Raw genomic sequence first — 26,193 nt, 5'->3', positions numbered from 1 at the left:
TTGATCTCTGCGAAGGTCTTAGAGGAGGGTCTTCTGCCAGGAAGGTAGAGGGGCAGCAGCCTTTTCTCTCTATGGCGGTAGTTAGTGGGTCCTTTCTGAGCAGGGTGGATGGGTTTTAAATCTGGATCCCTGTGGGCGCAGCAATGTGAAGCCCCGCAGGGGGACTTTTGAGAGAACGCTTAGGTTTAGTGTGGATGCTGGGGCCTCTTCTTTTGTATACCCTACACGCTGGGGTCTGCAACCTTTGGCTTTCCAGATCATTTTGGACTACATCTCCCATCAGCTCTAGCAGGCATAGTCAATTAAGAGTGATCATGGGAATTGTAGTCCAAAACGGTTGCAGACCACTGCCCTACAGTTTGCTCCTTCCACGGGAAGTGTGTGTCTGTGTCTGTGTATGTGCATATCCTCACTTAAGAAGCTCTCTGAATGCGTCTCTTCCATTTTTTTGTTTCAGAAGAGGGAAGCGATATGGAAGCAGTGACGGCAGCCATGTGGGAGAAGCAGGGCACCTTCCCTGGGCACAGTGACCTCCTGACCTGCGGGCAGTGCCAGTGCACATTTCCCCTTCGCCACATCCTTTCTTTCATCGAGCACAAACGAATGCAGTGCAAACCCTCAAAGTGCTGCCGGGACCTCGGCCGCCGGGACCGCAGTCCCTCGACGGACAGTGTGATGACAGAGCTTTCTCCCCAGCTTTCTGATATCGACTCGAAGTCACAGGTGCAGAGACAACTGGTGAAGCGAGAGATTTCAGCACAAGGTGAGCGTCTGCATGGTGTAGGTTAATGCGTTGTTGGCTTGTGTGCAAACAGTACTAGTCTATGGGACTGGAGACCAAAGGCAGCCTCCAGTCTCCATTTGTCACTGCTGCTGATCTTGCGGATGAGACTGAAATAGCACAGCCTCCCCAGCAGAATACCATTGTGATGGTAGTCAGAGGGTTCCATGTGATAATGTCGCTGTGAAAAAGTCTCCAGGAGCCCCAAATATTCCAGGGGGGGTATAACTGTATATTATTACCTCCAAACCTAGAATATTTGGGGAAAGTGTTGGATTGTCTGGATGGTGCATTTTTAGGGAAATGTCGCCACCTGGCGGCCATTTTCACAGCAATATTATAACTGGATACCAGTGAGAGAAGACGGTGACCTCAGTCTTGGCCAGCCACCTCCTCTTCATCAGCATTCTCTCTCTCTCTCTCTCTCTCTCTCTCTCTCTCTCTCTCTTACTCTAAGTGGAGATACAAAATAGAGGACGTAACACTATAAAGACAATAAGCTTTACTTGTATAAAATAAGGTTGCAAACTTATTGGTTAAGAGGAACGACCGACCGACCGATCGTGAACAACCCCTTGAACAGATCACCTGATTCCACCCTATAACTATTCTTCCCCGCGCTGGCACTGCCCAGACCATTGCCTCTTTTCTGAGAGCATGTCCACAACAGGGCCAGATTAGTTGGTAGAACCGAGTGTCCAGGGGGAGCGCGAGGCTCTTCCAAAAGAGCATACAGTGACTGGTTTTTATAGAATGTATGAACAGAAATGGCATGGGGGGGCTACTAGCAGCAATATTGTTTCTCAAGGATGGGGCCTGGGTCCAATATTTGTACTCGAAGGAGGCTTGACATAAACACGTTTAAATAACACTGCCATAGAGTAATGGGGGGAGGCTCTGCCTCTCTCCCTCCCATACTCCTAGAAGAAGGGGTCTGCAAACTTGAGCTCTCCAGACGTTTTGGACTACAACTGCCATCGTTCCTAACCAGCATAGTCAAGGGTGAGGAACCATGGGAGTGCATATGGTTGTAAACGGAGGAAAAGGGGTAACGTGCTGGTCTTGGAAGCAAGACCACACAGAGCAATCGAGGTTTGAATCCCGGATCCGCATTTCGAAACCCAACTCGGGTATTAAGTGCGTTATAAAAAAACCAGTAAAATAAATAAAAATAAATAGAGCCTCTTGAAAATGAATCTCTAGAATTGCTTCTAAATTTTAATGAATCCCTTTTTCTGCAGTGCCTATAACATCATAGTTGTACGGTGCTCTATTCCATCATTTCATTACAATTGTGCCCCAATTTCTCTTGCCAATCTTCATAGTGTTGTTATGTTCTGTATCATAATTTCCTTACATTCTGTGTTGTTGTTTTATCACATGCTGCCCCATCGTTTCTTTATTTTCTGAGCCAGCATTTTTTTTTGTTTTGTGATCTCATTCGATTGCATTCTGCGAAGTGTAGGTGTGATGGTGTGGTGGAGGGGTCTCTTTGGAAAAGGCAAACCTCTCCAGCAAACAAGGCCCCAGCGGGCTGCGTGAGGCAGGGGTCTGGGGGTGGGGAGAGAATGAACTTACTGGGAAAGTAGGAGTTTTTAAATCTCTTGATGGGTGGTGTGCAGCCAGCAAAAAAAACCTTCATGTCACTTTGTCTGAGAAGCTATTCCTGGCCAGGTGCTGTTGTGGGGTCAGAGTCTCTTGTTTAGTTCTTTTTACACAAGTTCAGTTTTTCGGACTTTGCATTGTGTAGTCTTATGCAGTTGGACTCTCTATGCTCTCCACACTGGGTGACAATATTGGTATGACACACTGGCCAGCTACCAATGCCTTGACGCCAAATCTGGCAGTAACATACAACTACCTTGTTGGTTTCTTAAAAGGAGAACCCTCGAGAGTTCCATCTTAATCCCGCTTGTGGGTGGGTGGGAACATCTGAGTCGGATTCTCCCTGACTGCCCTTCCACATTCCTTGGTTCTACAGAGCGGCAGACTCCACTCGCGTCACAGCTATGGAGAAGGCCTCCCTGGTCCCCTGGATGACATTGGAAGACTGACCGTTCTGTCCTGGACATTCCGCTCCAGCCCCAAAATGGCATGAAAGGCAGGGTAACTTTTCTTTTAAGGGAGATGGGCAGTCTCCAACGATCTTCTGGTGGGATGTTCCTTCGATGCGTTTCAAGGTGGTCAAGCATGGCCTAAAAAGGGCAATTTAAGGTGTGTGATTCGTGATATTTCGTGCCTTTTGCTTGCCAACCTCATGTAACAGTTTCCAAGTGGGCACCCACGTTATTCAGCTAAGTGAGCAAAAAAGAGCTCTTGAGTTGGTCGCCCATCCCAAATCATGTTTCATGGTTAAATAAATTGCAAAATGCACAGTGTCATCCCTAACGGCAAAGGTCTGCGATGTCGGCAGGTCCATGCAGTGGTGGCCTATCATGCTGGGGAAGTGGTGCGTGTCGGGACAGATAGCAGCCACTCTCCTGTGTACTTGCCTGTAACTAAGCCTTCTGTCTGTAACAAGTGCCACGATGCCCCCTGCTGCTGCACGCTTTACAAATTCGAATAAATAAATAAATATCACTATACACATTCTCTTGCCAGAACACCTGGCAGGGTTTCCAGGCAGCACAAATACACACTCCAGGCTGAGGACAGGAATAGAGCGATGCATATATTCGTGGCTCGTTCTTTGGATTTACGTTCATTTGAAAACATCCAGTGCCAACTGTATTTTAGCTTGTGTCCCCCGTGTTTCGTACCATCTGAAAACCCTGACAAAATCCTGTTATGTTATACAGCATTTGTAATGCAACTTCACCACTAAAGTGGTCTTACTGCACCTGAACCTTGACCGAAAACATTGGGCGTATTGTGACCCCCATCGGGGTACAACCAGACCCCGGTCCCATGGTAGCGAAGAATGGAGCTAGAATAGGCCCGAACAGGAAGTAGGACAAACTGGCTGAGGATGAAATGGTAAAAGGGGGAGATAAAAAATACATTTTAAAACAGTGAACATGTTTTGAGTGGTAGACACTAGGAAAGGGGGATGAGGAATATGGTTGCTGCAGTGTGAGTGTGTAGGTGATAACCTTATGTAGTAAGGACCAAGTAGGCTTGGAGTTGCCTGTTGGCACCACCACCACTACTGTCTGCCTGCGTGCTGTGGTGCACTGCATCAGGCACACGGTCTTGTAGTCCTCACTGTTTCTGAGGCCGATTCTGGCAGGGCGTTACAATGGATATTCTGCTTTTTAACATTACCCTGACGCCCTCTATGGAAAAGATTTTCTGTGTTGGTGTACTAGGCATGCCATGTACTAGAGACAGGCACAATACATTGTAGCCTGACCAAGAAACAACTCTGGCCTCTTGTTACATACGCAGATCACTTTCGTTAAGCAGATTACTTTTAATTGTACTTTTGTTACATTCCTAAGGCTTGTGGGCTCAAAACGTAGAGAATCTAGCATATGGGATCAACACTGCGTGGAGCAGGTTTGCTCCTGCTTGTAGCCTAGAAGGGCCCGATTACCTTAAAACCGACCTCTTCTGGGAGCTGCTTTTGACACTCCGGGGCAATTCATGCCAAAGGAAGGTGTCTGTGTGGGGTGTGTGGCCTGTGGTGCATAAAGGAGAATTAAGGCACAACGGGAGGACATTTTAAGTAAAATGGGACATTTATAAATGATAACAAATTCTAGTTTGTATCATGTGCCCCTTTGTGTACGTGTGTGCCAACCACTTGAAAACGATCCGACATGTCTGGGGAGCTCTGTGATAAACAACAAACTGGTTAGAACTGGCACATTTGCAAGGATTTTGCAATAAGGGTCTAGAATTTGGTTTTTTTAACACATGTATTATGCATATCGTGTCTCGAGGATGACATCCAAATGCGCCTCGTATTCCTTGCTGATGAGAAATTGGCAAATGAACTTAACACACTGTTCTATCTGTGAGTAGGTTTATGTGTGAATGCAGAGGTAGTCGATGAGCTATGCTGAAATGAAGGGAACCGTGGGGTTCCATGAAAGACAGTTCAGGAACTTGGAGGCAGGAACCAGGATGAATGAAGATGCCCCACTCTCGCACTGTTAACCTCTTATACTGTAAACAACAAGAAATGACGCACCCTGTTCTTTTACACCTCGCTGGGTCGGTGTGGTTCCTGCTCCATGTTCAATTACCTGCCCCAGACACATCACACAGAGACAGTGGAAGAAGGAGAAGCTCTTCAAAGAGGTTTGAAGAGGTGGGAAAACTGGGACGACATGCATATCGGACACATAGAAAAATGTGCAGTTTACCACACCATACTAAATACACGCAACAGCCTGTGCTGTTATATCACTGAGGGAGATGGGTGCAATAGTGCCGAACCTGGATCATCAAAAAGCAAACCAATTCCTTACTACTTTGCACTCAGTCACAGCTCAGCCACCCCCCCCCCCCACGTTTGACAGCTATAAACCGCACTGAAGCTCAACATTTCACCCATGTCTGTGAGAGATCTGAACCTCTGCAGCCCCCTAATGGTCTAACCACCCCCACACTATTTTTTAGAGCGGTGCCTTTCCACGCCACTGTTTGAGCTCTCTAAGCCACCCCCAGCCTCTGTGACTTTCCATTTGAACATCTTTGAGACGCCCCTGCTTCCCACCAGCGTCCGAGAGCTTTAAGAGCCGGAGCTTTAAGAGCCGGACTTCAAGAGCTCTGAGTGACCTGCCCGCGAGACAATTGAGAGCCCCACCCACAGGCTTTAAGGGCTCTTGTACCCCAGTCTCTTAGGGCTCCAAGCTTCACTGATGCAAGAGAGCTTTAAGCCCCACACTACTGTCCATTGCTCTGAGCCCCCATAGTCTCTGATGGTCCTGAGCCCCCTCCCATCTGAGAGTTGTAAGGGTCCCCCTATCTGTTGAATACGTGAGGCCCCCCTCTTCCTCTTAACGTTCCTTACCGGCCGGCATCCTACATCTGAGGCCCCCTATTCAGGCCTGAAAGCGGCGAGTGGCCTTCCGCACATCCCTGAACCCCGGTATCCAGAGCTCTGATCCCTCGCAGATTCCCCGAGACCGATGTGGCCACCACTTCCTGAGTGCTCCCATCCCTGATTGGACCAGGACCTCCCATCCCTGATTGGACCAGGACCTCCCAATCCGTGATTGGACCAGGACCTCCCAATCCGTGATATCTGGACCTCCAAGTCCCTGAGAAGCACGAGTTCACCCTGGCCCTGGATTACGGAAGCTCCCCTCTGAAATCGGAGCTCCCAAGTGCCGGATCTTTGAGCCTCACACATTGAGGGGAGTCGCGGGGGTTCCAGCAAGGCTGTCCATCCACACAGAGCATGCACACACACCAAACTTTGGACACTGAAATAATTAGACTCAACGTGGCTTGGCGTTAAAATAAGCAGCAACCGGCTGAGACTAATGTTATAGGTTCAAATTAATGAGGGGCACCGCCCCCCCCCCCACCCCATTGATTAGCCTCTATTTCCATTTGCCTGCCAAGATGGTGGCCACCTGAAGTGAACCCCTCCACACATTCCTTCATGCCCTTCACCTCCCACAAACCTACCACCGGCCAGTCTTCATTACTTAATAAAATGGTTCATTTTGCTAGGCGCCCCATGTGTGACACACTAGGAGCTTACCGGCCTGCCTCGCGGGTAGGTGGCACAGTAGGAGCTGGGGGACCCCTAAATGCATTACTTGACCCCCCTTTTGGTCCCGGCCTGACGTCTTCTCCTTTGAGGATGCTTGCTGCTGCTGCAGACGTGTCTGGTGGTCGGGCTCACCTGCTCCTTCCCTCGAACGCCTTCCATTGCTGAGCTGGTGGTCTCCTACTGGCCTATGTGTTAGTACTCTACCCTGCCCTCGGAGCAGCGAGGTACTGCATGTTCACCCCTGCGCCTCATTTAAATATAGCAGGTGTGTTTCCTGCAGAGAAAACCGGTTTCCTTGCCACGTGTCGGCATGATAAATAACACAGCAGCAGAACAGGACATCTAGAAAATGCATTGCTTTCTCAAATTAAATATGGGTCGAAATTCCTGACATTGTCGTTACTTCTCTGTAAAAAAAAATGTCTTCCTCTGCGCTGTAATCGGCAAGACCTCGGCGACACGCAGCATTGCCTCGAGGTATCCCTGACAGGCGTGAGGCGATGATGTCATTGCGTCGGGCTTCCCACCCTACTTCGGCCCTGAGGAGGCAGGTCCAGGCACCTGGTTGTTTGGGGGCTTCCCTCCCTGGACAGACCCCCACCACCCCCAAGCCGAGAGACTTGCGCCAGGAGGGTGGGACCCAAAAGAGCAGTTTCTGATATCTGTGCACCCAACACGTACCCAGTGTCTGGGGTCTCGCTGCTACCCCCTCGCCCTGTCTCTGGGACCTCGTCACACACCTTTAAGATCTCTGTGCACACCAACCTCTGAACTACGTCGGCATCCCCCAGCCGCCAGGTTCAGACATCTCTGAGCCCCCCCCCCCCCGCCCCTCACCCTGCACACACAATGCTCTGAGAGGTGTACAGTTCGATCCTATTGTCTAAAAGGAGTGAGCCCCCCCACCCTTTTCACAAACTCCCCAGTCTCAGAGTTCTAAGGCCCCCTGTCTGAGAGCTCTGCTTCGCTCCCATCACTCATGTAGCTGTCCCCCCTACAGCTGAGACTTGAATCTTTAATCGTGTTCGTCATTATAAATTCTGCCCTGCCTTTCACGGCGGATCAAGGCTCTCGCTCTCTCTCGTGCGGCTGCCTAGGGCAAGCCTTCCCACAGGGGCTCCGCTAATCTGGGCCCGGCTCTGCAAGTCTTTTTTTTATCATTTGCTTCAGATCCCAGGTCCCTTATAATCATCGGCTGCATGAGTATTCCAGAGAACCAATGGCGGTTTCCTCCCCGGGGGTCCTGGATGCTCTGAGCTCAGCTTGGATCCGCCATTTTATCCTGCGATTTCAAGCTGTGGGTGGATCACAAAGTGCCCCAGAATGTCTAAGTGCGCAGCATCGGAATGAAAGAAGCTTCCAAAAGTCACGAGACGCTCAACATTCTACACCGTGGCGCCTGAATGAACCTACTGGCAGAGGGGGGCAGGGCTGACGGCAACTGGGTGATCTAATTCCCTACTTCAAGGGCCCAAACCCAGAACCGTTGAACAGACCCTGTGTACTCTCTGTAACCACAAAGTGGGCTGGCTGCAACGTTTTCAATGAATCTTAACCACTGGCAGTGGTCTGGGCAGATCCAGTTGCATTGTGGGCATGTGGCTGGCTCCACATTTCACCACAGGCAGGCCCCCTTTAAAGACCCCTCTTTGCTGCGCATGCTCCTTTCAACGGCTCTTCTTTCTCCTTGAGATAGCTTTCCTCCAAGGTGCCGGAGCATCCATGTGCGTCACGTGTATACACAGGAAAGCATAGCTGATGAATTTACACGCCACTCATTTGGTTTCAAACACGTAGAGTTTCATATACTTTACAGTGCCGTGAATGTATGTCCACTACAGCATCCACCCCTTTCACAGAAGGTGCTAGATATGTGTAAGGGCACACCTTACACCAGTACCACCAGCTAGGAGAGATGTTCTTGCAGGAGTATAGCAACCGTTTGGAGTAGCCAAGCAGCACAGCATTTTCATTTGTGAATGACCTATTCACTGGGGCAGGATACGATGCACCAGTTCATCAGGGCAGGGGGGTTAAATGGCCTACTTGGTGTCTGTCCAGTCTTGTCCAGGTGGTTTGTGGAATCTAGGCATCCTCTCCCAAACCAGGCCCCAAGATGAAAGGCTTGGTGATCTGGAAGTGAAGCTGGATCAAGTGGCTTGCATGTCCTCTAGTGATGATAAAGTGAAGGCAAGACCCTCGGCCGGGCTGAGCAGTCAACGCTTATTTCAATGACAGATGAACGCCGCTCCAGGATTGTCTTGTAAATGTGCACATCTTGTTCCATTACTCCCAAACTAGGTTTGTGCTATATAAAGCACAAATAGAAAGGCTGTGTTCTGGTTGTCCAACGCCAGGCCTCGAGGGCTGGATCCGCGCCAGGTTTTCAGCATAACCCCTGTTAATATTCATGAGATAAATTTGCATACAATGATTCTAAATGCATGCACATTTTTCCTTATGAATATTAATGAGGGAAATCCTGAAAACCCGTCAGGATTCTGGCCCTCGTAGGCCTGGAGTTGGACTACCCTTGAACTGTGCTTGCGTTATTGCCTCCATGAGGAAGAGCTCAGCCAGCTTGATTCTGGCAACACAGTCCGGAGCAGGTTGTTAAGATTCATGCCCTTGGGTGAAGTGGTCTTCACTGCTAGAATCAGCTGCGTTCCCTCGCGCCATGGGAACTTTCCTAGGGCGCTTTCATGTCACTGACTAGGCAAGTGTTTTGGAATATTGTCCTCGACACAGGCAGCAACTCATTGATGGGCCTTGCCTTGCCTGCCAGCACTGGGCGCTTGGACAGTGTGACTAGACTGCTTCCCATGGGGCATGTTGAGGCTCCTGTGGCATATAGCAGAGGTCTGAAACATGCCGTTCTACAGACGTGTTTGGGCTATGGCTCTCATGATCCCTCCTCCTTGTCACTGCTGGCTGGGGCTGATGGTAGTTGTAATCCAAAACATCTGGAGAGCCAAACATTGACGAGCCCATGTATATTGGGTGCTGGCACTGTGACTTCGCCTTCACCTGCTTGTGCCTGATTGCATGAAGGTATGTGTGTTATTCGATCCAAAACCTCGTAGGGTCCTTCCTGCTCTATGTAGCACCATGCCATGAAGGTGGAAGTCTATAGGAATAAACCTGTCATAGAGTGCTGGATCTGAAGGGGGCTGAGAGGCCAGTTCCTGCTCCATATAGTTTGCACCTTCCCTTGAGATCTTTTTGCTTGCCAATTAGCAAGTTTTCGTTTTGGTGGGAGTTCCAAATTCACATTGTGTCTGAAAATCAACCTGTCAAGCAACACTTTTTTCTGCCTTCATCCCATCACTGGACACACCTTGAAAAGGTGACACCATGGGAATATATCCGAAAGAAATGGGGTAGGACTTGCGGAGGAAGTTGAAAGAGCGTGAAGGCAAGATATGGAAAAGCCAAGCACTATGGGTAAGAGTCCATAGTATGCAGTAAAGCTAAATTGTGCATTTAGTACTTACTTCTGATATGAGGTTAGCAACACTTGCCAAATTCAAATCTCAGCAGGGCCGACTCAGCCCTTCACCCTTTCGAACTTGATTAATTCATTACTGGGCAGTTGGTTAATCGCAATAGCTATTATTGCAGTGCTTAGAAGCAGAAGTAACTGGCAAGACGTTGATATTGTTATTAATGAGGAAACACCCCCATGGGCTGGGCTGCTCAAAGCCATTTATTTTATTTATTTATTTATTTGGGCATTTATAAAAGTGATCCTAGCCCATGGGAATCCAGGCGCTGGTTACAATTGAACACAGAAAAAGAAGAAAACATAATGTAAGGCAGCAAAGTGTCAGTTGAAAAGGTGCTTTTTGAGCTTTTTCCTGAAACTGTTGTATGATGGTTCCACAGGTAGGTGAGTAGGGAGGTCATTCCAGAGAATGGAGGTGCAAACTGGGAAGCTGGACCCTCCCGCTCTCTGTGAGAGGGACAAGGGTCTGTGTGTCGTCAGTATAGTTCGTATAGGATATGCCTAATGAGTTGAGGAGGTCAAAGAGGGGTGTCTAGAATATCTGGCCGATGCTGTATTGTGGAATGAGGATGGAGTTTGTGTGGATGGACCTCTGATCACCTTAACTCAAAGTAAGCCCACCTCTTAAGAAGCAAGTGCATGTTTGTCCGTAAAGCAAGTTTATCGTACAAATGGCCGGGAGTAACTAGATGACAAAACAGAGTCAAACTAACCTGAGTCTCCTCGAACCACACAAGTTTACACATTTTATACATTTTGCACTTAAAACACTCCCACATATTTTATTGCAAATCATCCTCCCACACATGATTGGTCAAACCTATACAAATAAATCCAATCTCCTTTAATTCCCATGCTCTCGTAGGACACATTTAGCTACCATCCCCTTTCAACAAATCTTTGCATAAGCTCATATTTAAAGCACACCCCTTTTTGGGATATGTCTGTGATAGGTAATGACATCGTCCCATAGTTACACATTCACACAACAAACATAATTAATTACAAGTTCCAACTGTCTGGGGACCTTTAACCCTGAACGTGATGCACAAGGACACTTCAATAACATGAGGAGGTGAGTTCCCTTGGCCTGGCAATAAACATCTTATCCGCCCAGACTTGCTGGCATCCTTATTTCACACTAATCTATACGACTACCAATTCAGCAGGCATGGCCTCTGGGCACATCCTGAGAACCTGATCGAAACCCATAAACCATTTGTTTATTCTGCCCTTGAGCATCCCTTGCACCAAGTTTAGTACTCGTTCCCAAACTAACTCTACCAGATGGCCGGACTTCCCTGTACAATCAATAACAGGCTACCATGTACTTAAAAAGATTGCATCTCCTTGCCACAATAGTACCAAGTCGTAAAAACCTAAACCTTCCCAAATCTGACAATCAGGTCTTATTGCAGCTGCCCGATGCCTTTCCTCAACCTTCAACCATGCTAAACCAGTTTTTCCATACACACAGAGTTTATATCATAACTCCAAGCTTCTGAGCCTGCACAATCCCTAGCTATGAGAGGATTTGCGGCATACAGATTTGAGAATTCACTATGTGTCCCAATTGCATGTACCTAAAGACCCCCATGTATATATGTCTGTGCATATATGTTCAAGACTATCACATCCTCTCACAGTGGTTTCTCCATTACAAATCTCCTATCTCGCGTGCGCATGTGAAGCTCCTCGCTGACCAACTTTAGGCACCACGTGGCACATCACACAACTACATTGTTTATATTTGCATCATCAGATTTGACATTATCTTGCTGCGCACGTGTGAATCTAAAATGTATCAACTTAAACACAAAGTAACACTAAAAGTAACACTTATCCCTTCCTGATTAACTACACTAGATAAACATTGCGCCAACATTGCCGTCCTTCCCCAGTCACCAATATGGCGTGCGCAACGCAAACACTCTTTCTCATTGGGACCTTTATCGACCTCCCCAACAAGTTCCAGGACTACCCTCGCCTCTTGAGACACATGATTATGGTAGTGAAAAGCAAAGGCAGAGCTTTCCTTGTACTACACAAGGATTGCTCATGCCTTTGGGGCGCCCCCTCGATGAAGGAGCTAATCTTGATACTGGGGGGTGTGTTGGAGCCCACCAAGGACCTAAAGCATCAGCCCACGGAGACTGGAGCTAGAGAGCCCTGCTGGAGGGCTGAAGGCGGACGGCAGCCCTTAATGGGGTGCAAAGGGCACATTTAAGGTTGTTCTTGAGTTTGCCAAATGCTTATTGGAACCTGTGTGCTCTGAATAGTGTTTCGTTAGGGTTCACTGAACAGTGTCAGACAAAGGCTCCTCCTTTTCTGGGCTAAACTCGAAGTAGGCTATTCCTAGAGGATGTCACTGCTTTACGCAACATTCCGATGTAGATGCACATGGGGATGAGTCCATATTGTGTGGAGCAGCTTCTCTCATATCCAGGAGTTTGGCGTCTTAGTCTGTTCACCCTTAACCTCTTTGTTCCTGTCTTAAGTCACCTCTGGTACTGTCTATACCTCTTCTTCTGACCCCATGTTCCACCTTCCTCTTTCTTTGTCATGTTCTCTCATCCCGGCCTCTCCTGTTCTATATTCCCCTAGAGCCAGGCTCCCCAATCTGTCCTTTGTGCGCCCCCCCCGCTTCTGTTTGTGCCTTGCTCCCTCTCCCTTATGCCTGGAATCCATCCTCCCTCTTCCCCTCGTGCTTCCCTCTAACTTCTGTATCTCATACTATCCCTCCTCTTCAACCTTTTGCTCTCACTTCTTCTCTCTCAAGTCCTTGTTGCCTCTACCCACTGTTCTGTCTCATTCATTCACAGCCTTTCTCATTCTCTCCACATCTCCTGATATCCCTCCTCTTCTGTGTCCCATGTGTAATCCTTCCTGTCCCCTTTCCCATTCTCTCCACATCTCCTGCTATCCCTCCTGTCCCCTTTCCCATTCTCTCCACATCTCCTGCTATCCCTCCTCTTCTGTGCCCCATGTGTAATCCCTCCTGTCCCCTTTCCCATTCTCTCCACATCTCCTGCTATCCCTCCTCTTCTGTGCCCCGTGTGTTATCCCTCCTGTCCCCTTTCCCATTCTCTCCACATCTCCTGCTATCCCTCCTCTTCTGTGCCCCATGTGTTATCCCTCCTGTCCCCTTTCCCATTCTCTCCACATCTCCTGCTATCCCTCCTCTTCTGTGCCTCATGTGTTATCCCTCCTGTCCCCTTTCCCATTCTCTCCACATCTCCTGCTATCCCTCCTCTTCTGTGCCCCATGTGTTATCCCTCCTGTCCCCTTTCCCATTCTCTCCACATCTCCTGCTATCCCTCCTCTTCTGTGTCCCATGTGTAATCCCTCCTGTCCCCTTTCCCATTCTCTCCACATCTCCTGCTATCCCTCCAGTCCCCTTTCCCATTCTCTCCACATCTCCTGCTATCCCTCCTCTTCTGTGCCCCGTGTGTTATCCCTCCTGTCCCCTTTCCCATTCTCTCCACATCTCCTGCTATCCCTCCTCTTCTGTGCCCCATGTGTTATCCCTCCTGTCCCCTTTCCCATTCTCTCCACATCTCCTGCTATCCCTCCTCTTCTGTGTCCCATGTGTAATCCCTCCTGTCCCCTTTCCCATTCTCTCCACATCTCCTGCTATCCCTCCTCTTCTGTGCCCCATGTGTTATCCCTCCTGTCCCCTTTCCCATTCTCTCCACATCTCCTGCTATCCCTCCAGTCCCCTTTCCCATTCTCTCCACATCTCCTGCTATCCCTCCTCTTCTGTGCCCCGTGTGTTATCCCTCCTGTCCCCTTTCCCATTCTCTCCACATCTCCTGCTATCCCTCCTCTTCTGTGCCCCATGTGTTATCCCTCCTGTCCCCTTTCCCATTCTCTCCACATCTCCTGCTATCCCTCCTCTTCTGTGTCCCATGTGTAATCCCTCCTGTCCCCTTTCCCATTCTCTCCACATCTCCTGCTATCCCTCCTCTTCTGTGTCCCATGTGTAATCCCTCCTGTCCCCTTTCCCATTCTCTCCACATCACCTGCTATCCCTCCAGTCCCCTTTCCCATTCTCTCCACATCTCCTGTTATCCCTCCTCTTCTTTGCCCCATGTGTTATCCCTCCTGTCCTCTTTCCCATTCTCTCCACATCTCCTGTTATCCCTCCTCTTCTGTGCCCCATGTGTTATCCCTCCTGTCCTCTTTCCCATTCTCTCCACATATCCTGTTATCCCTCTGCCATGTCCCATGTCTCTATCATTCATGTCCCCCCTTCAGTCGCATACTTGTTAGTATACCTCTTTGATTTTATTATTCATCGTATTTATGGTGTTTGGCGCCTCGCCGCAGCTAGACAGAATTCACTTGTTCCATCAGAAAGAGGGAGGGGTAGGGTTCAGAGATGGGGAAATGCTGTGACTGAGGGTACGATAGGCGGGGGATGGGATAAAACGAATGACTACATGCAATGCATGACCCAAGAGGGGGGGTGGGTGAAATGTATGCAGCGTAGCAGAATCGGTGGATTACGCGTCCTGATTCTGGTCCCGCCATGCTTTCAAGTCCAACAGTTCTGTTTCACTTTAGGCTGGCTATGTGGGGGGATCTGGGCTGTGATTGGCTGGAACCTCGGTTCCTCTGGCCATTTGGGGCAGCCAGAATTTTCCAACACTTTAATAGCCAAAATGGCCAGCCTCTCAGATTGTGCAGAATTATACCAGATCTGAGAAGGCTAAAAACCTGAACTCCTCACTGGGGTGAAATGACGGTATTTTGCACCCAATCTGCCATTGTGAACTGCGGTACGGACGCACCGGCTTTTCACCCTCCCAGTACCCAACAGTTGCATTCCTGAGGCCAAAAGTAGGGCTTCTTCATGTTCTCCATTCTTCACGTCGGGTGCCTCACTTCCTTCTCACTGTCCCCCATGCTCACCCCTCTTCACAACAGTCCCTGCTTCCTCCCCACTGTCCCTCATGCTGTCCCCTCTCCTGCAAAACAAAAGGGATGATGGTTGGAATGTTGTCCAACTCCAGGCCCTGAATGCCAGATCCAGGCCAGGTTTTCAGGATACCTCTCATTAATATTCATGAGAGACATTTGAATACAATGATTCTAAATATATGGACATTTTTCCTTATGAATATTAATGAGGGATATCCTGAAAACCCATCAGGATATCGCCCCTCGAGGCTTGGAGTTGGACAGAGAACCCTGAGGACCATTCTTAACCTGCCAAGCCATTACAAAAGGGGAAGGACCAAATGAAAATTGGGCTTGACCCGCATCGAAAAGGGGCAGTCCAGCCCAAACGCCTTGCCTACACACCTTCGCCCCTCTTCTTCTCGACAGTCCCTCACTTCCTCCTCACTAGGGTCAGAGACGTAGACAGGGTAGGACCTGAGCGGGCAAGACCCACCCAAAATCTGTAAGTGTCCACTCACCAGCACTATTTGGGCATTTACAGATGTAAAGGTCACTGCGGTGGGCCCAACTACATCAGCTTCAGGCCCCACTTGTTAGACAGTTCTGGCTACGCCTCTGATTAGGGTGACCAGATTTTAAAAGTTAAAAACCGCGACAGAGGAACTAACATAAAAGTAGAACTAACTTTTGAAAGTGGCTGTCAAGGCAGTACAATTCAGTACCAGCTGAAGGAGAAGGAGGTTTAAGTGTTACTGGTGGCATAAACGCGTATTATAATTAATCACAAACTACCACTATCTTTATTCGTAAAATGCAGCATTTCTTCTGTGCGAGATTGTGCATCCCTGCCTGCCAGCCATGAAGACCTACTACCAAAAACCAGGACCACTGGTTTTTCCAATGGAAACATAATTTTGAGAAAGGGGGACAGAGCATCCAATTCCGGAACACTCCCGGCAAAACTAGGACGCCTGGTCACCCTACTCCTCACTGACCCTTCTGCTCTCCTCTCTTCTTCTCGGGATTCCCTCAATTCCCCCCATTGACCCTCATGCTACCCCCTCTTCTCCATATGCCCTCACTTCTTCCCCACTGCCCCTCCTTCCACTCACTCTTTCCCTCATGTGCTCTCCTTTCCTCTCGTAGAGATTCCAAGGGGTCGGTTTAACTTCTCTGGTAGCTTTCATCACTAATGCGCCTCTTGCATCATCAGTACAGTCTCGTGCTCTTTAATGCTGGCTCAAGGCATTCATGACACTTTTCATGCAACTTTGCATGGCGCAATAGCGACATTTAAAAAAGTGGTAGCAAATAAGGCAAAACACAAGCGTGCGGTGTTAAGCGTATTAAAAAGGTAGCAGCCCTTCTCGGTGAGATGTAGGGAACTGGTGCACGGTATCAATGTACGAAGGTGGCTGATGCTTCCTGAATGGTGCACAGTGGGTCAATTCATGCGCCATCTTTGAAGGGCTATGGCTGTGCGAGCATCCCTGTCAAAAAAAGAGACGGATCGGAGAGGAATTGGCGTCATAAAAACTGGTCAACTAGGGCTTCTTGCAAGACCAGCATGACAGGTGGCGAGTACCCACCCTCCTTCCCCCCACCCTCCAGCCCCTCTTTACCCTCACACGGCTCTAGTGAGGCTACTGCCCGCACAGACCTCTCCGGCTGCTTGCATGTTCAATGTTGACGGCTGGAAATGTCCTCCAGTTACCGGAGAGGTAAGGGGTGAGAGGGAGATGCTATATATAAGTCGCTGCTCCCCTTTAGCCCTCAGATGATCAGTTATCACCGTTCTGCAGTCCGAGGCTCCCCTAAACTTCTCTTGTCCCTCCTCCCCCCACTCCCACCCATCCTCGCCTTGGATGCCTGTCCCAGCCGCTGCCTGCCTGGGGCGCAACCTGCTGGGATCCAGGCCAGCCTTGGATCCGGACCAAAGTCAGCCCTTTCCAATGTCTCTTTTTCTGCGCCTCCTTGGCCCGGGGCTGCTTCTGTGCCTCACGGAGAGGCGCACGAGGCCCTCTCCGTGCAGCAGCTTGTCACTGCCTCAGCCACCGCGCGATGATGCATTTCCCGGGCAGACCCTGAGGGAGCGTGGAGGCCAGGCTAGGATAAGTGTGGGCGGGGGCCAAGGGGATAGGTGGTGGGGCGGGAGGGCGTGTGGGGGTCGCGGGCACGGCACGGGGCAGCGTATAGGGTGGGGAATGGTGTGGGTTGGCATAATAAAAGAGCACTGTGCTGTCGTGCCATAAGGATGAAGGGCAAGGAGTAACTAGCCAAAATGTTGGGAGGGGACATGACATCTAATGGAAAGGGGCCCGTGCCAAATGAGCCGGCCAAAATGGTGGTCCACGATCCCTCCCCGCCCCCCTCTAAAATAACACCCATGGAGGAACATGCAAGCAGCAGGAGAGGTCTGTGCGGGCAGTAGCTTCACAAGAGCGGTGTGGGGTAGACGGTAAAGGGGGGTTGGTGAGGTCAATCGTCACCTGTCATGGTGGTTTGGCTAGAAGCCCCAGTTGACCAGTTACTAAAATGGCTTCAGGTGGATGTAGTTGCTAGCATATGTTTTTTTTTTTTTTTTTAAATCTGTGTTGAGTAAAACCCACCTACTACCAGTCGAACTAGTTATTTTTGTATAATGTGTCTGTTGGCCTGGTGGCTTCAATGCATATATTTTTTTGAAAGCGGTAAGAATGTCCTCCTGTTTTCTGCTGGGCGATAGTGACCAAATACTGAAATGAAACTGCTAGATCCGGTAGAAACCAGTTGTCATCGGTAAACTGACATCCATTAGGGGGGCGGGAGGAGTAATCTGCAAGCAGTGTGGGAAAGCAGTGTGGGGAGTCCAGGGTGTCAGGCGAGGGACGGGGTAGTCAAGGTTCCAGCCGGGATGGAGCTGTGGAAAGCCGGTCGGAAGGGTGGTCGGTGCAGGAAAGAGTTTTAAAACGATCACCTTTTCAAAGCACGCTATCGGTGCTTTCAGCGTGTTTAGAAAAATAAAATGCCATCGGCGACAATTCTAGAGCTACAACCTACAACCCGCAGAACGCAAAGTACCGATGGTCAAAACACCAGGGATGTCTGCCCGGGCGCCTCGCTGCCTTTTACCTCGGGTTGCAAACTTTGGCAGTTTTACAAGCAATTTGGACTTTTGCAATCGTGCTTCTCTGCATTGTATCCCACGCTACTTGGGCCAAGATTGTGCGATGAGGCTTTTTCTGACCTACCTAGTCCAGTGTCGGAAACATTTTATTTAAAATGGCGTGACTTTCTCACAGCTCTACATTGAGAAGGCGACTAGTGCCTTAGGGGAGCTTCGTACCCTGAAGGGATGGGCGTGGACTTTCCCAGTACAGAGGGACAACAAGCACGGCCTGGTATAACCTCAAGCGCGGCAGGCGTCACCTAGGGGAGGATTCGCACGAAGTTGATTGGACAACTGTACGGGCGTGGTCACGCACCCTGGGTACTTCGTCAAGACTATTGGCAGGACATAGTATTGGCCTTCCCAGCATTTTCTTTTTAAGCAAGCACCTTTCGGGTATTCTCGCTAAGTGTTTTGAATGTATAAAGTGCAAAGATTACTCTCGAAGGCATCAAGGCGCTGTAAAAATGAGGTGAGGTTTAATAATAAAAAAAAGTGAAGAGACCATTGGGCACGAGGACTAATTAAGGATGCTGAAATAAAAAATCATATTGGGTGCAGCCCGTCTCAAGGACAGTGTTTGGTGACTACCAGGACTCCTCTGCGGCTAGCCCCAGCTCACTTTAAGCCCCCTGTTAGCTTCAAGAACCTTAGTCTCCCTGGGGGGCAAGAATTTAACTCAGTGTGACTGCTGTTTTTTGGATACTTATCCGGGAGGAAAACATAGCGACAGGATCCAGCAAGGGCAACCCAGCAAATAATTCCCAATACCAATCCGCTTTCTGGGTTTTTACATACAGATATTAGCCTTGAGAACGACCTAGCGTCGAAACACGTGTCGACTGAACATAAGATTAAAGCAATCACAAAACTTTGAATGTACTTTGCAAATACATTATCTGCTAATTATTAGCTACCAGTATTTCGGTACTGTTGGACTATATTGGCTGAGCGTGAATTGCTTCCCAGCAAGTCTTAACTCTGCACATTGTGGTGGTTGGGGGGGTTCTACCGCCCAGTGATGGCAACGCAGCCAGCCTAAGCAACAGATTTAAGGGCTCGAGCTCACCAACCCCATGTTTATACCCTTCCTCTCATCTTATATCACTGGGGTTATGCTTTAGTTTACAGCCACCTGCAATTTCATGTATGTCAGACAATCCCCTCACAATCCGAAGTGGGAGCTATATTTCCAACAAGTTTAATGAAATTGTTTGTATCGTCCGCGTAGTTTATGAAGCATTTTTCCTGATCAGATTGGCTTGAGGCTGTAACTAAATGTAAGAAGGAGGATCCAAGCCCCATGGCACTCTACACTGTCTCGGTGCAAAGGTGGAAATGTTTCCGGGCAAACCGGCGTGGACCTTTGGTGCTAGCCATTCAGTGGTGGAAATGGAAAACATTTGAAGGGGCATCCCACACAGGCCGGGTGGGGAGGAGTTTGGAGGAGGGGCGGAGTTCTAAGGAGGCGGGTTTCAAAGGGGGCTGAGCTGGAAGTTTAACTCCTTTGAAAGGATGCTCAAAATAGTTTAAAAATTGAGCAATTTCTTTCATGGCTTGAAAAGCACACAAACCATTGTAAGGTATGCACACAAATATATAAATATAAGGATTTATATATTTGATTGCGTATCTTACTATTTATGTATTTTTTGCTCGTTAGGCGCATATACAATAAGAGTATCCTGTTCAAAGCACCCAGACGGGTGCTTTCAAGCCACCTTCTCAAGACTACAAATACCAGAATCTGTTTGGGAAAGGCAATGATCACGAGCCCCCAGCTTTGCAGGCTCGATAATGTATTGCTCTGTGTGCACAGTGTGCTCGCACAGAGCAGTTCACATTACCGAGCCCGCGAAGCTGGGGGCTCGGTGATCATTGTGTTTTCCAAATTGATTCTATGTGTGCACAGTGTGCTTTCTGCCCTGTGACAGGGTCTTTGACCCTCTGTGAACCTGGGGGCTGTCCTCGGCAAGGGAGTATCCAGCAGTGCAAGAGTGGTGGGGTCTGGAGGGTGAGCCACGAAAAAAGTCCTGTTACTTTTCCCCCCAAATGCAGTGTGTGCAATTCCATACAGTCTCATTCGCACCTCCAAACCAGCCACGCCCGCCCAAATCTGCTTTGTTGGTGACATTAGTGGTGTCCCACAGCTGCTCCCGTGCCGTACTGGAGAGGTGTCCCACTGATAAATGTCCCACAGCTGCACAGCTCATGTATGGCAGGTGCCTGCGCTCGCCAGATGTTTTGGACTTCGACTTTCATGATCCCTGCATCCCTTCTCCGTGCCTGCAAGGTCTGGTAGAAGTTGTAGTCCAAAACCCCTGGCAAACCAAAGGTTGCAGACCCCTGTTGTATGGAATTGACTCATGGGGCTGACGTAATGCGGTGGTAGCGGTTAAGTGGGACGCTAACGTAGGCTTCAGAGGTCGCTCAAGTGCGCTGAACCCTACCTACTGTGCAGATCTCTGCAAGAAACATACTTAGATCTTACGGGAACTGGTGAACGGAGGATAGCACAGTGGCAACGCGCTGGTCTTGGCAGCAAGACCACGCAGAGCAACAGAGGTTCGAATCCAGGATCTGTGCTTAGAAACCGAACTCAGGTACGGTATTAGGCGCGTGAAAAAAACTTCTCCTCCGCCATATTTTTCATGCGTTCCACAATGACTAAACACAATTTTCAAGCTCCTTGTGCACACGCACACACACACACCACCTTGGTGAGGTTTGAGCTTTTTATAGATGACATGACGTGAAGAGATCTGATTGGCGGAGCATGTAAAGTAATTCCTGATGTAAGAGAGAATGGTCTGGAGGGGACACCAAAAGACTCGCAGACAGCTGGGAACAGAGACTACACAGGGGGACTGAGGCTTGCATGGAGGCCTATACATGCTGCTTTTATATATTGGGAGGATAGCTCACTGGCAATGTGCTCGCCTTGGAAACAAGACGACACGAAGCAGCACAGGTTAGATCCCCGGGTCTGCGCTTAGAAACCTCTGGGTATTAAATGCGTTATAAATACGCAACATATTCCCGTAACAGCACCTCGATGCCCCCGGGCTGTGTGAGCGCTATAAAAATGCAAATTAATTAAATAAATAAATGTTTAAAAAAAACGACTTCCCACAAACAGGAAACTCCAGTATACATTTTCTCTAATTTCCATGATATTCAGAACCTGTCCAATATTTTTGGAATTATTATTATTTTCAGGGTATTTATTGAGCACAAGCAACAGAGGGCTTTATAAATCATAGGGGGAACCAAGGGAAAATTCCCTTTTATGCATATTCGCTGAAATGATTTAAAATAAACTCATAACAACAGAGTTTTATTTGAACTCACAGAATCATGGGAAGCCACTGCTGCTGCTCCTGTTTTTGAGTTTCATGTGCACTGCCACTACACAGGCAGCACCTGTTGTGTGTGTGAGGAAAGCAGGTGACACCTCTGGGAGCCCATCCGTGATGGCATGGCGGCGACGTGTCAGTGCCCAGACCGGTTTTTTGAGGATGCGTTCCAGATTTCACCACAAAGGGGACTTCTGTGCAGTGGAGGGCGGTTACAAGGAAACCTGTGCCGGGAATGCCTTGTGATGGCGAGCAGTACTGGGAAAGGAAATAGGTTCTCAGAAGAGACCAATCATGTGAGCACCAACAGCCTGGACTGGGGCACAGCCATGGGTGTCGCGGGCTCCATGTGTATGTACGGGGCAGGAGCAATCATAAAGAGGGAACCCATTCATATGTCATTATCCTCTTAATCACCAGAATCATCAAAATCGCATATTTTGTAACACACAAGTGTCACCACAAAGAACAACAAACCATTTTTGGATAAGACTCAATCAAAAGACTTCTCTCTAAAACTATCACTGTCCAGGGAGCTCTCCCTGGGGACCCAAAATCACCCTAGGCAGCGGTGCTGCGCCACCTAACAGGGGTAAGGGGAGAAATGTCCCCCCACTAAACTCAGACTTGTTGTTTTAGCCGTGGTCCAACTAAGTAGAGGCTTCTTGGTGCATCTACACCCTCGATTTCTAATCCCACTTAAAGCACTAGATGTACGTACTGCCCTATAGGCATGGCTGTAGGGGAATCGCTGTCAGGGGTGGACTGGGAACCAATAAAGGCCATACAAATAATGTTCAAATTGGACCCATTTTACACATTTTCAGCAAGCACAACCTTTTTCCTATAAGAAAATGTGGAAATAAAATAGGTTACCACACAAAAGAGGTCCAGGGTGCAGAGGCCTACTGGGAAATCTCCAGAACTCCCTATAGGCCAGTCCACCCCTGGTCGCTGTATGTATGGGGCTAGAGGCAGGGCTCTAGGGGAATCGGTGTGTGTGTGTACTGGCTTTCAGCCAGATGTGTCTGGGAATTGCTGTATGTACTGGCCTATGGTTGTCGGGAGTCTAGAGATGGGGTTCCAGGGCAATCGCTGTACGTGTTGGTCTTCTGCCATGGCTATAGGGAAATTATTGTATTTAGTGGTTTATAGCAGGGAATCACTGCATGTAATGGTCGAAAGCCAGGGCTACAGGAGGATATTTGTGCTGGCCTATAACCAAATATTTAGGGAAATTGCTATATGTATTGTTTTATAACCATGGCCTTCAGAGAATCACTGTTTGTATTGGCTTATTGGCAGGTCAATAGAGGATGCTGTATGCAAACTGGAGTCAGCAGCAACTGTTTTGAGTGCGTTATACTCTTCCGCAGGTGCCTCCCTCTGGAATGGCCTCCCTGTCCCTCGCAGACTTGAGCCGGATCTCCTTCAGTCACGAAAGCTTCTCAAGACCCTCCTTTTCTCTTCCTCTTTCCCTCTGCTAATGTCCCCTTCTGCCTCTGAACTGGCTACCTTGTTACTTCAGATTCTTACATGACACCAGGCCCTCCTCGACCAGTCTACCCCTGCACTTGGTCTCCCCTGACCTCTCCCCACCCCCTCAACCTGCACATGACCTTATGGGCTCCCTCTCCCCTGCACTTGCCTCTTGCCTGGCTGGGCCTGCACACCGTGTAGCCCTTCCAGTCCCATTCCTCGCACTTAGCAGGTGGACCTTCTTCCCCTGCACTCTCTGCCTTCCCCAGGCTCTGTCCACCTGTCCTCTCCTGGAACTCCCTTAACCCACAGGCCCTTGCACCCGGACTGGCACTTCCCCCATCCACCCTCCCCTGCACTTCTTGTTACTGCACTTGCACGATTTGAATGTCATAAGGCTGTCACAAGACCTAGTATGATGATATGATATATGAGGAGTCATTTATAACGCGCCTGTCACAAGTGTTTCTAGGCGCGACAAGACAAGGGAGGGAGACATATGATGGACGAAACAACGATCTTACTAGGCCTTGTGTCATTCATATCGTGCAAGTGCATGGGGGAGGGAGCAAGGGAAGTGCAAAAAATGATGGGTGGGGGGCTGTAGGGGTTACAGAAACAGCCCCTAAGCGCGCAGAGGCACAGAGGCAGTGAAGGTGCTTGCATCTCATGGAGGAGCCTGGTGCCAGTTGAGTTAAGAGGGTAGCCAGGCGACCAGCTAGCACGGCAGACAGGTGGTCAGCAAGGGAGGGCAAGAGAGAAAGCAGAAACGAAAAGGAAGGTCTTGAGCTACTAGGAACCTGAGGTGGTCCTGCTCGAGTTTGAGAGGGGCAGGAAGGGCATTCCAGAGGGAGGCCCCTGTAGAGGAGAGAGATCTGCCTCAAACTCTCTGCCTGGAGAAGAGTCTGACCGTCAGAGAGTTTGAGGTAGCTAAGCGAAGGGCTCGAGAAGTAAGATGTTTAGGAGGAGAGAGTTGGATGTAGCGCGGTCCCCAGACAGCCTTGTTGACAATGCAGAGGGTCTTGAACTTGATCCTTGTAGCCACCGGGAGCCAGTGGAGAGATTTCAGGGCTGGAGAGATGCGATCCCTGGGCTTGAGGCCAGGGACAAGTCTTGCAGTCCTGTTCTGAAATTGTTGCCAAGGGCGGAGAGTAGAGGAAGACAAGTTGAGAAAGAGGCTGTTGCAGTAGTCCAGCCTAGAGAGAACCAGGGCTTTGGAGACTTTGAGCTTCTGCTGGAAAGTTAGAAAAGGAAGAATACCTCTGATGGGGTGCAGCTGATAGTGGGACTTCTTTGAGAGGTTCGTGATGCGAGGGGAGAAGGAGAGAGTGGAGTCAAAGATGACCCGAAGGTTTTTTGAACTCACACGAAGGCACAGGGAGAAGGCCCAATGGGCCGGTGGGGGGGCAGAGTGAGAGAGACAAAGCGGGAGCAGCAATCCCAATGAGGAGGATCTCTTGTCTTGCTGGCATTGAGGCAGAGATTTGTTGCAGGCACACCATTCCTGAATCACGGATAGACAGTCAGGAATGAGCGAGAGAGGAGAGGAGGAAGAGGGGAGTATGAAGGAGAGCTCAGTGTCATCCGCATTACACTGAAAGTTAGAGGAGAAGGTAGAGATGAGGTGGGCCAAAGTGGCCACATAGAGGTTGAAAAGCCAGCGAGAAAGGTTGGAGCCATGGGAAACATTACACGTGGAGAGAGAGAAAGGACCTTAGTTGCACCTCAGAGGGATGGTCCAGGAGGAAGGACGTCAACCAGGTGAGGGCCTGATCCGTGATGCCCAGGATCTCACAGAGACGATTGATCAGGATGGCATGGTTGACCATGTCCAAAGCAGAGGAAAGATCACGGAGGATGAGGACAGAAGGAAGGCTAGAATCAAGATTAGTGAACAAATCTTCACAGGCTTTCAGGAGAGCAGTATCCATGCCTCTGGCTGCTCTGAAGCCAGACCGATGGTCCTGGAGACAACCAAAAGATTCCGTTTGGAGAGTGAGCTGGGAGATGGGCAGCTTTTCCAAGAGTTTGCTCAAGAAAGGAGTAATAGAGATTGGGCGGTAGTTTGCCGGACAGGAAGGATCGGCGGACGGTTTCTTCAGGAGGAGCTGCCAAGGGTGTGCTTAAGGGGGAGGGGAAAGTTCCAGTGGCAAAAGAATTATTGCAGAAATCGGCCAAGGCTGGAGCAAGGTTGTCAATGTGGTCCTTGATGCTTTTGTAGGAGCAACTGAGCACCTGCTTGGATGACACTTTTAGAGAGTGGACTTGTCTAGAAACGGCACCATGAGTGAACACAAAAAAAGAGAAGGGAGTCGGAGAGGCAGCCAAAAGAGGGAGGAGCAGGAGAGCTGGAGGGAGAGGAAAAGGAAAGAGAGAAGGAGAGAGAGGACAGGATGTCCTAGATTTTAGTAGAGAATTGATATGCCAGTGCTGTGCAGAGGGCCTGGGATGGAACAGGAGAGGTGGAGACTGCAGCTGGATTGGCCAGCGCCTTGCAGATTTTGAAGAGTTCGGCTGTGTTGTTAGAGGCCACAGAGACGCAGGCTTGGATGGGCATAGCAGTTTGGCAATTGCAGTGTATCCCCCATTTTAGCCTGAACAATAGGGGAGTCACCTTATTGACTGACGATGATGGGGTGGGGGGGGCACTTAATGGACCAGACTATAGACAGGTCTGTCTGTAATGGTGTCTCTTTCTGGGCAGAACTAAAGCCAGGGCTGTGGGGAATTGCTTGTAGTGGAGTGGCTACATGGTCTCAGGTACAATCCCCTGCCGCCTGGCTCCCTTGTGCCTCTTGGGGTCAGGAAAGGGTCATCAAGAGGATTCCTCTTAGGTGGCAGGTACATGAGGCACAAAGTCTGTGTTGGCTCTCCTGCTGCTATGCTGAACAACTGTGACCAGGCTGATGATGGGAAGGAGAAAGCCGAGTGCCCTCTAATGACTTAGACTTGCATTTGCCCCCTGGTGTACCCTTGCTTAAAACTAGATCTTTTCATCAGGAGAGAATTCATAACCTCCAGCCAGGCACCTCTTGCCCATATTCTCACCTTCCTGTTCCTTCAAAAATAAAGAGAGTGCACTGCCGCACTGCTCTGCCCTGTGCCCTCTAGCCCTGGTTACACTGTTGTTCATTCATGACCTTCGGCCCTGGTACCAGTATAGGTTTCACCTTATTTTCATAACTTGCGTTCGGGGCATATCTCTGCCTGTTCCACGTGCCTGTATTCCTTCAGAGTGGAGCTCATGTCACCTGGCCTGCCATATTGTGTCCTGGTTAGAAGCCCATGCAATACCCCAAGCATGGGCAGGCACCTCTTCGTCTGGTTCTTGTTCTTTCAGGCGAGTGA

The 26,193-nt window shown here is 49.3% G+C and overlaps 1 protein-coding gene across 2 annotated transcripts in view; it reads left to right on the top strand.

The window, feature by feature from the left end:
* Positions 1 to 26,193, top strand: part of LOC138566885 (B-cell lymphoma/leukemia 11A-like) — a 69,049-nt gene that overhangs the window by 18,449 nt on the left and 24,407 nt on the right. For both annotated transcript variants that reach the window (XM_069644607.1, XM_069644608.1), the window contains exon 2: positions 458 to 763. In XM_069644607.1, coding sequence (XP_069500708.1) covers positions 458 to 763 — 306 coding nt within the window. The remainder of the gene's footprint in view (positions 1 to 457; positions 764 to 26,193) is intronic.

Source organism: Ambystoma mexicanum, chromosome 2p, assembly GCF_040938575.1.
Source record: "Ambystoma mexicanum isolate Mex_15411 chromosome 2p, UKY_AmexF1_1, whole genome shotgun sequence".
NCBI lineage: Eukaryota > Metazoa > Chordata > Amphibia > Caudata > Ambystomatidae > Ambystoma > Ambystoma mexicanum.
This window is presented reverse-complemented; position numbering and strand designations above follow the sequence as displayed.